General features: G+C 61.7%; 1 protein-coding gene across 2 annotated transcripts in view; it reads left to right on the top strand.

The window, feature by feature from the left end:
• The window catches only part of STRN4 (striatin 4), a 25,692-nt gene extending 15,838 nt beyond the window's left edge, over positions 1-9,854 (top strand). The window contains exons 7-18 of one of the 2 annotated variants that reach the window (XM_059999573.1): positions 657-816; positions 1,403-1,516; positions 1,857-1,972; positions 3,812-3,987; positions 4,093-4,140; positions 4,502-4,623; positions 5,812-5,982; positions 6,136-6,276; positions 6,730-6,828; positions 7,008-7,094; positions 8,401-8,636; positions 8,891-9,854. In XM_059999573.1, the coding sequence (XP_059855556.1) occupies positions 657-816; positions 1,403-1,516; positions 1,857-1,972; positions 3,812-3,987; positions 4,093-4,140; positions 4,502-4,623; positions 5,812-5,982; positions 6,136-6,276; positions 6,730-6,828; positions 7,008-7,094; positions 8,401-8,570 (1,404 nt within the window). In that variant the 3' untranslated portion in view covers positions 8,571-8,636; positions 8,891-9,854. The remainder of the gene's footprint in view (positions 1-656; positions 817-1,402; positions 1,517-1,856; positions 1,973-3,811; positions 3,988-4,092; positions 4,141-4,501; positions 4,624-5,811; positions 5,983-6,135; positions 6,277-6,729; positions 6,829-7,007; positions 7,095-8,400; positions 8,637-8,890) is intronic. The other variant, XM_059999574.1, reaches the window with a different exon arrangement.
• Positions 9,855-10,376: the final 522 nt, after the last annotated feature.

Raw genomic sequence — 10,376 nt, forward strand, 5'->3', positions numbered from 1 at the left:
GCACCCCAGAGCCGTCTTAGTGTATAAGGAATGGCTTGAGCTGGTGACCTGGGCAAGGGGCTTCACTCTGCTCGGTCTCAGTTTTCCTTATCTGTGATATGGGGATAGTAATTACAATAGTAATTATTCATGGGGCTGTGAAATCATATATGTGAAGCTTATTCAGTGCACTGAGTAACCCAGAGAGGCTGGCCCAGTAAGTGTTCATTATTATTACTATTGTACCCGTGGATCTGTTCTCACTTTGATTGAGCGCCTCCTTCCACTCACACCCATAGAAACACATATATCTTCCCTCGCCCCCGAAACAGGCTGTCATATTATCCGACGTTTTTTCATGAGAAGTACTGTGCTGGGGGGCGGGGCATGGGGGAGCAGGAACAGCCTGAGTGAAGGCCAGGAGGGGGGCCCTGTGTGGGGATCACTGCTGGAGGCAGCAGGAGCGGAAGGGGTCTCCAGAGCCAGGCTGGGGGAGCAGCTCCTCCAGTGAGGAGCAGCCCTGAATGCTCCCAGCAGGGGGAGCACGGCATCAAAGTGTGGGGCTGGGGCGGACCCTGCGGGCCGAGGCCAGGAGCCTTGGTTTCTCTGTTCCTGGAGACTGGGTGGGCTTGGGCCCATGCAGGAGCCCCTGACCCCTGGTTGTCTCCATGTCCCAGCTGCCATCCAAGGCCCTGGTTCCTGAAATGGAGGATGAAGACGAGGAAGATGACTCAGAGGATGCCATCAACGAATTTGATTTCCTGGGCTCAGGAGAGGACGGAGAGGGCTCTCCAGACCCCCGGCGATGCGCCGGAGAGGGGACCCACCATGAACTGGGTGAGTTGGGGGTTTTCTGGCCCACCTTCCTCACTGCGGGCACACACAGCCGCCTGCAGCTGCTTCCTGCCCCAGGGTCTCCACCGGACGGATACACTTCCTGAGAGGAGGGTGGCCAAGGAGAGCGGGAGGCCTGCACCACGATGGCCAGGCCTTCACTCCTTCCCTGGAAAACCCCTGTGGGGACACAGGCAGGCCCGGCTCTTCCTGCAGCAGGGCCTCCAGTCCTCCACTCGAGCAGCCAGTTGTTGGCGGACCTCGGAGGGGGCGGGGTGGACAGGATGCAGACCCGGAGTGGAGAAGGCAGACGGGGCAGTGCAGCTGCTGCTTCCTGTCCTGTGACTCCCGGCTGCGCGGCCCTCGGGGGTCATGTAGGATGGCTGGGGACTGAGGCCCCAGCAAGGGCAGCCCATTGAGGGTCCCATCTCAGTCTGTCTCCTCTGCCTGTCCGCCATCCCCACCCGGAGCCCAGGGCTTTCCGGCCTCCCCACAGCTGCAGGAGAGCTCTCGGTGGTGGGGAAGGCATCGCCTGCACGTGGCTGAGTGAACCAGTCAGTAACTCCTGCCCTGTGCCTTGTCCCTGCAGAAACCCGGCGGGTCAAACTCCAGGGAATTTTGGCCGACCTTCGGGATGTGGATGGGCTGCCACCCAAAGTGACCGGCCCACCTCCCGGCACACCCCAGCCCCGGCCCCACGAAGGTAAGAGGCCCCTCCACCCTGGCCTAGTCCTGAGGGCCCACGGCAGAGGGAGGCTGCAGAGCTAAGCCCAGGGCTTCTGTGTCCTCAGGGTCGAGGCCCAGCCTCTAGTCTGCAGCCTCCCTGTCCCAAAAGTTCGTCTGTCTGTCTCTGTCTCCCTCTCTTTTTGTCTGTCCTGCCCTGTCTGTCTGTCTCTCCCTGTCTCTTTCTTTCCAGCTGTGATTCTTGATCTTGTCCTCTCCCTGTCTCTCTTTCTCACTCCTTATCTCTCTCTCTGCCTCTCTCTGTCTTTCTCTCTTTCTCCTTGCCCCTCTCTGCACCCTCCCTCCCCTCCCCCTACCAGGTTCCTTTGGCTTCTCCTCAGACGTTTTCATCATGGACACTATCGGGGGCGGGGAGGTGAGCCTGGGGGACTTGGCAGATCTCACCGTCACCAACGACAACGACCTCAGCTGTGATGTAAGTTTTCAGGGTGCCCACCCCCCACAGGCCCCCACGGGGCGTCGGTCGACGCAGTGCCGGGACTGGCTGAGCTCTGACCGTGTGCCCGACCTGTGCCCAGCCCCTCACACACGAGGACGATGTGAGCTCATTCGCCAGCTCCCTGTTTCACAGAGGTGCCGACACAGACAGGCGGTGGGACTTGACTGGGGTCACCGAGGTTTCTGGCCTAAAAGGCTCTGGCGCCTATGTTTCAATCATGCTGCCAGGCTCCTTCTCCCGGCGCTGCTCCCTCGCACCCTGGGCTTCCGTGCACCTCAAGTCCAGGACCCACCGCAGACAGGAGGCAAGGGTGAAGGGGGTGCTGAGTCAAAATACAGCATTAGAGGAAGGGGGCTTTGGGCTGGCGGCAATTCGGGTAAGAAAGTCTGCGCAGGAGGTGAGAATTGAGCTGACTTTGGAAGGGAAGGTGACTTTAAGCCACAAAACAAAAAATCAGGCCGATCTGGTATGTTGGGCTGGAATGAAGGGAGACCTTAGGGCCAGTGTCCTGAGATCTGTGGCCGGGCCTCTGGCTATCTGGGCATCTGTGAAATGGGCGTGTGTGAGCAAGTTCCTGTAGCAGGACATTTACCACAGCTTCTAGCAAGATTTCAAGTGATCCCAGCAAGGGTAGGACACTGCTGTGGGGTGTTGGGAAGCGAGACTGGAGCGGAGGGTTTGAGCAGGGAGCACGCTGCAGGGCTCCTCTGCTCTCCCCGAGGTGAGACCCATCCCCACGGGGCAGCGTGCATGGGAGGGGGTAGACCCTCCGGCCTAAACTTCTGTGGCAGAAGTGGTGACCTTGGGGGACAGAGCCCAGATGAAGGGGTTCATCAGGGGTACACCTCATCTTGGGGCAGGGCACTGAGGCTTGACTGACAATCTGCTCGTCTCCTTTCCCGAGTGGCCCTCCCCCGGTACCCCACCTGGAGAGTGACACCATCGTCCGCCAGGACCTGTGGGGTGTCTCTGGGACTCTCCCTCAGAGGCTTATTGATTCGGCTTCCCAGTCTCTCCCCACTGTGTGCTTGTCCCCATCTCCACTCCGCAGCGTCTGGTCTGCCTCACGTCTCCCTGGGAGACTTCCCTCAGGACCTCTTCACCTCTCTCTCTACAGGCACTCTTGTCTTCCCGAGTCGAGCCCCCCCACGGGGCGGCCGGAAGAAGCTGTGTCATTTCCTTGCTGTAAACCCTTCTGTGGCTCCCCTGTTGCTTGGGATGAGCTGCACATTCCTGAGCGTGGGCCACTATTGTGGCTCTGGCCAGCCCTCCTGGCCTCATCTCCTGCCGCTCTCTCCCTTGCTTTCTGCATCCCAGCCCTCCTCTCAGGCTCAGGATCCGCCCTTGCTGCCTCTGCCTCAGGGACTTTGCACATGCAGTTTCCATCCTCTGTCCCCTCCCCTTATCTGGCTACATCCTGATGGCTTGTCAGTTCCTCAGGAAAGCCTTACTGACCCCCCACAGAGGAGGACAGGCTGCCCCATACCTCCTCTCAGTGCATTTGTAATTCGTGGCACTGCTCGCAGTTCATAATCCTCTGCGCTGTGGAGACGATCTGATTGTCTCCCCCAGGCTCCCTCTGCATGGTGAGATCCCCAGGGTTTGGGCTCCCCTTTGCCTCCCCAGAAGCCAGCCCAGGCCCTGCACACTGCAGGCACTTGCTGAGTGAGTGAGGGGACACTGCGGGCAAGGAGGAAGTGGGAGAGGGCCGGGCTGGAGGCCAGTCTGTGAGGTGCCCCGTGTGGGGCTGGGGGTTGGTGTCTGCGGGACAGCTGAGATGGACGAGCAGACACTGAGGCAGCTCCCCCACCCCAGCTGTCTGACAGCAAGGATGCCTTTAAGAAGACCTGGAACCCCAAATTCACCCTCCGCTCCCACTACGACGGCATCCGCTCCCTGGCTTTCCATCACAGCCAGTCGGCTTTGCTCACTGCTTCCGAGGACGGCACGCTCAAGCTCTGGAACCTGCAGAAGGCGGTCACGGCCAAGAAGTGAGAGCAGCAGCCCCAGGGTGGGGGGGTGGGGAGGGCACCTGGGCGCCGGGACAGGGTGATGAGGGGCTCCCAGCGACATCCAGCTCCTCTGTCTCCCCCCAGGAATGCTGCGCTAGACGTGGAACCTATCCATGCTTTCCGGGCTCACAGGTAGGGAAGTGCCCCCAAAGGCAGCCTGGCCCTTGGCCCGCCCACTGCTGTCCTGGGGGCTGAGGCAGGGTGGCAGGAGGGCTCGGAGTCCCGTGACCCTCTGCACACGCCCCACCTTGTTCCTGGCGCTCTGCAGACTTTCAGTGCCCCCGTAGCTGCTTCTCAGCACAGCCTTCGGAGGAGGAAACAGACACGGGGACTGGGACAGGCACCTTGCCTGGATGGTACCACCAGAGGTCCAGATGCTGGATTCCTTTTTGCCAGCCTTGAAAAATGCTAGTGGAGCACTTCAGGGTCCCGTGGGGGAGGGGGAGCCTGGAGTTTTTCATCTCCCCGCTTCACCCAACTTGGTATCCTCCAGGGGCCCCGTGTTGGCAGTAGCCATGGGCAGCCACAGTGAATACTGTTACAGCGGTGGGGCAGATGCCCGCATCCATAGCTGGAAGATTCCAGACCTCAACATGGACCCGTACGACGGTTACGGTGAGGACAGCTCCCTCCCCTGCCTTCCTTTCCCCCACCCCCCTGCCACCGGGGCCTCTTGGTTCCCGCAGCCCCCAGGCTTCACACTGGGTACTGGGGGTCGGCATTGCCAAGGGCTCCCGGTCTGGTGAAGCACGGGCCAGGGCGATTCAGCACATGCCCGAGGGTGGGACAAGAAGAGGCAGCAGTGGGGGCGGTGGGGGAGCGTTTTGCAGAGGAGCTGATTGGGGTTGAGCTTTGGGGCCGGGGACCAGCCTGGGCGAAGGCGTGGTGGGCCTTGGCAGCCCTCTGTGCTCAGCTCTGCCCACGTCTGCGTGGTCAAGCGGAGGGAGCCAGCGACGAGCAGGTAGAGCAGGTGAGACGGAGACTCTAGCTGGGCCAGGCTGTAGGGAGTTTGGCTGCATCCTTGGGCCACCTTTAAGATTAAGTGGAGAAGTGACCAGACTGTCAACATCTGTTCCGTGTCCCTGCCCTCTGACGCCTCTTCTGATAACCCTTTTGATCGCACACGTGGCTCCGTACAACAGGCTGTCATGGCAGAGTTTAGAGGTCTGTGTCTCCTCTCAGAGAATGTATACTGTTTTCTGAAGAATGGTCTCACCCTTTCAGAGGTCAAGGGTCAGTCCCAGGCAGTATCTGCTCTAGGCTAAGCAAGTTGTCACACGTCGGCTGTCAGCAGGACCCAGCCAGAGCACCCTGTGTGGACTCGAGTGACCAGGGAGGCAATGGTGGGAACAACCAGAGGGTTTTGGAGAGACCGGACAAGGCCGTGCTCTTGGGCAGAAAACACCGCAGGGACCGAGGGTGGGGCTGACCCACAGGGGCCAGGCTGCAAAGGGTCCCAGGGCCACAGAGCCACCCTTGTCCCTCATCCCCTTAACTAAGTCCTAAAAGGTATCTCGAGCAGCGGCTTTGTGCCAGGCACTATCGCGGGCCTGCGGGGACAGCAGGGAACAAGGAAATCCCCACCTTCTGGAGCTTCCACTCTGCGGCGCCTTCAGGGCCCTGAAAGCTTCACAGAACAGCTAGCGGTCAGAGCAGGCGTGAGGATTTGGAGACGAAGCCAGACGAAAGGGCAGCTCGAGCTCAGTGCCTGCGTCTCGGCAGAACTGGTGCTCCAGGGCTGTCGCGGCTGGGGCCGGGGCCGGCGGCCCTGACGCAGCCCTTCTCTCCCTCTGGCGGGTCCAGACCCGAGCGTGTTGAGCCACGTCCTGGAGGGCCACAGGGATGCAGTGTGGGGCCTGGCCTTCAGTCCCACCTCCCAGCGCCTGGCCTCCTGCTCTGCCGACGGCACCGTCCGCATCTGGGACCCCAGCAGCAGCAGCCCAACCTGCCTCTGTACCTTCCCCACAGCGAGCGGTGAGTGGGGGGGACATGGGGGCATGCGGGACCCTGACAGGTGGCACAGGAGCCGTACAGACGGAGGCCCCCAGAGGAGGGTCGCCTCCTGTCCCCCCGTGCCCAGGGAAGAGCAGGGCCGTTAGGCAGCCTTCTCTCCCCCTCCGCCTTCAGATCATGGGACCCCCACCTCAGTGGCCTTCACCAGCACCGAGCCTGCCCACATTGTGGCCTCCTTCCGCTCTGGCGACACCGTCCTGTATGACCTGGAGGCTGGCAGTGCCCTCCTCACACTGGACTCCCGGGGAAACAGCGGTAAGGGAGGCCCCAGGAATGCCTCCAGGGCCCCAGTTTCTCCTGTGGCTTTGGTGACCTGCTGCCCAGTCAACGGAAAGTGGCTACCCTGCCCCCTTGGGGGTTCTGAGAGGGACGGAGATCAGGTCCCGGTCACTGCCATTATGGACGGCACAGTGTGCTCAGGAGGGCTGACTGGAGAGACATCACGAGGGACTCGCCCATGGGCCACTTGGTGGAGCAGAAGGACCGTCTTCGTGTTTGTCATCCCTCCTGCTCGCCCCGAGGCCATGCAGTGTCCATTGCACAGATGAAGCACGGGGCCCAGGAGGGAGCGGCCGGAGTGCCCGGCCCTGCTCGCTGTCTAAGCAGAGGATGGGCATGGGATGGTGGTTCTCCTCTTATCTTTGTCCCGGTCTCCCTGATTGCCTCCCACCCTTGACCTCTTCCCCTCTCCCTCGTTCTTCCTGTCAGGCCCAACCCAGATCAACCAGGTGGTGAGTCATCCAAGCCAGCCCCTCACCATCACCGCCCATGACGACAGAGGCATCCGCTTCCTGGACAACCGGACAGGTGAGGCCCAACCTTCCTGGCCCCCCTTCACGTGTGCTCAGGGGGAGCAGGGGTCGACCAGGCTCAGATGGCAGACCTCCTGGTGTCCACGTTGAAGGCTGTGTCCCTTCTAGCCCCTTCACCTTCCCAGGCAAGGCGCAGAGTGGAAAGTAACCTGCTGCCCACCTCTCTCCCTTCAGGGAGATCCGTGCACTCCATGGTTGCCCACCTGGATGCAGTCACCTGCCTAGCCGTGGACCCCAATGGCGTATTCCTGATGTCAGGAAGTAAGTCGGGAGCCTCCTGGCTCCTAAGGAGTGAGGGCGTGTGCCTTTCCTGGCAGGCTGGGGAGAGGAAGAGGAAGAGACCCAGGCTCTGGTCCCGAGGGAGTACTCCGGGGGCTCCCTGAGGGTGGGGAGCTGATGGGAGTGCTGTCCGAGCAGGGGCCTGGAGCCCCTCTGTGGCTGGAATGGGGACAGCAAAGCACTGTGCACCGGAGCCCACTGTAGGCCCTCTCCCACATCATCTCATTGGATTTGAATGAGGTTGGTACTGTTATTCCCACTCCACGGATGTGGTGACTGGGGCTAGAGAAGTCATTTCACTTGGTCACAGCCCACAGGGTTGCAGGAATTGAAGTTCAGGTTTATCTGACTCTCGGTCCCCACGAGAAATTTTAGCATTTGGTGCACCTGCTGTCTGTGGATAAAGGCACTGAGCCCCAGTGAGTGTGGAGCTGCACCTCAACGGGATGGGCTGGGACTTGGGCGGATGGAGAAGGGGCTGAAGCTCCCCAGGGGGTGAAGGGTGTGCGCTGGCGGTTACAGAGGCCTGACCAGACCGAGCCTGCCCCGGGGTGTCAGCAAGCGAGTGCACACACAGGCGTGAGCAGTGGCAGTGGAGGGCGGGGGTGGCCCAGGACGGTGCTACAGCTGTCTCCGGGGAGGACGCCGGTTGAGGGAACAGTCAGTGAGATCAGGCCCAGGCAAAAATTCAGTACAGGGCCCAGGTCCCCCCACTGCAGCCCACCAGATCCTGGTAACGCCTAAGTCCAGCGGTCTCCCCGCAGTGGCTCATGGCCCCAAGGCCTGGCGCAGTCTACTTCCCCCCACCCCCCGCCTGCCTGCTCAGGCTGTCAGTCTTCAGGACCTGCCCCTGGCTGTCCCCGCTGCCTGGAAGGTTCTTCCCCCTGCCCTACCCCCTGGGCCACACGGTCCTCACACTGACTGACTTGTGCTCACAGCACTTGTGACCACCTGACCTCGTTTATCCTGTTCTCTTGTTTACTGTCTCACACACTGGGACGCAGCACCACAGGGGCAGGGAGATTTGCCTGTTTTGTTCACCACGCCCCCAAGTGCAGGACACAGTAGGTGCTCAGTGAACACTCGGTGCCTAGATGGCTGGATGATAGGCTGGTCAGAAGGGCAGTCCTTCACGCTGGGCATCTGGAGGCAACTGGGCAGAGGAGCGAGCCCCACCCAACTCCCAGGGCTTCGGATGAGGCCAGGTTCGGGGAGCAGGTCTGGGCAAGGAGGCAGGGGGACCCGGAGCTGCTGGGTGATGGCCACGACTGCTCCCACATCTGCACAGGCCACGACTGCTCCCTGCGTCTGTGGAGCCTGGACAATAAGACATGCGTTCAGGAGATCACGGCCCACCGCAAGAAGCACGAGGAGGCCATCCATGCTGTCGCCTGCCACCCCAGCAAGGCCCTCATCGCCAGCGCGGGCGCCGACGCCCTGGCCAAGGTCTTCGTATGATGCCCACCTGGCCCCGCCCAGGCCGCCACGCTGGCTGGGGAGCGGGGCTGGGCAGGTGGGACTGAGGTGAGGGGCCAGATGGGAGGGAGGCTTGGCTTGGGAGGGCAGAAGCCCCCTGCATCCTCACCCCCGATGGGGCCCTCACAAACACCCCTTCGCCTGGCATTTCCAGAGGGTGCCAAGACCCGAAATCCTAGTCAGGATGCCCTGTGAGAATTGCCAAGGTAGCCCCTGGGCATTCAGAGGAGGGGCTGGAGCTGCCTGGCCTCTTGCACCCTGGAGGTCGTGGTCCAGTCTCCCCTCCCTTCTGCCCCCCATAGGTGACTCCAGCCTTGGTCTGTAGGCCCCAAGGCCTGGCTTCTTCCTGCCTGCCTTGGAGCCTGGTGGTGCTAACTGGCCCTTTCCCCATGAGGCCCTCCCCTCGGCCCGTCCTTCCCCCGGGCATCCCGCCGGGGCGTGGCCTCCTTCAGGAATCGCCCTCCAGGATGGTCTCTGGGAATTTTCTCTTCACCCTGACACCCACTCCAGGTCTCTGAGCTGCCTTCTCAGGGGCTGTACAGCCAGGGCTGGGTGTCCTTAGGGATTAGCTTTTCCAAGACGCCAGAAGGTGCCAGGTTCTCTCTTTGAACCCCTGACCCCTCCTTTCCACCTCCCTGGATCCGGGTGGGAGCTGTGCCGGGAGGAGCCCCCAATGCCCCTGCTCTGGGTCTGCCGGGGCCCTGGAGCCAGCTGCAGGCTGGGCTGTCCTCTGTGGAGGTGCGGGCCTGGCCCGCCCCGGAGCGCGCCCAGTAAACCCCCTCCCCTCCAGTTCCTCAGCACAGCTTTCCAGACACTACCCAACGCCGCCAGGGCCAGTAACTGCCTGGGGAGCTGGTGATGCCCTCGGGGGAGGTGCCCGCCCCTACCTCCCCCCAACACTCCTCCAAGGGCAGCCCCCCAAACCCCCGTGGGGTCACCCATGGGGAGAGGTGGCCTTCTCTTGCCCCTCTGTGGCGCATGGAGGGTGGAGTGGGGTCCCTCGGGTCCCCCGTAACTCCCTGTATATCTGTATAAATAAATGGGATTTTAATGGAGCCCCACCCCCACCCATGTTGTTATCACTGTGTGATAGTCTGTCCGTCTCCTCTCCTGACCCTCCACTCTCTTCCTCTATTTATTTCACTCTGGTTTTTGGGTTCCACCCTGTGCCCTCAGGCCCCCTTCCAGGTTCCTGTTTATAAGCCCCATCCCCTCTGCCCTGGTCTTGCCTGTGAACCTTGTCTCAATAAACCCTTTGGAGTAAGATGGGCGGCGGTGCTGACTACTGAGGGGACCAGGGACTCGCGGGGAGGAGTGACTGGCTCTGCCAGGGGTGGGTGGAGCTTGGCGACGGGATGTGATGGGTTGGGGTTTCGTGGTAGGGCGGGGGTGCAGAGAGGGGCCCAGATTTTGGGTGGGGTGTGGGTGGCGGGACGGAAGTGGGGGCAAGGACCGAATCTCCCTGTGCCCCTCCTTTCTGTCCCTAAGCGCTCCCTCCCCAGGGGCTACAGCAGAGCCCTGACTAGCAGATGAAACAATGTGACGGTTCAGCTCCTCATCCCCCCCGCCCCCTGTGTGATGGTTGGTAGTGAGGCCAAAGTGCTAATCCAGAAAACTGAACGCCCCCCTTCTCTCCCTGCCCCACGCCTGGGCCTGCATGGAGTGGGAAGGAAGGGAGACCCTGGGACATGCCATTCCCTTCTCCCTTCTCTGCGGTGGCTGAATCACAGTAGTCGGCTGTGCCCTCAGAGCTCTTCACGTGCCATTTCACTAGGTCCCCACAACCTC

Source organism: Delphinus delphis, chromosome 20 (assembly GCF_949987515.2).
Source record: "Delphinus delphis chromosome 20, mDelDel1.2, whole genome shotgun sequence".
Classification (NCBI taxonomy): Eukaryota; Metazoa; Chordata; class Mammalia; order Artiodactyla; family Delphinidae; genus Delphinus; species Delphinus delphis.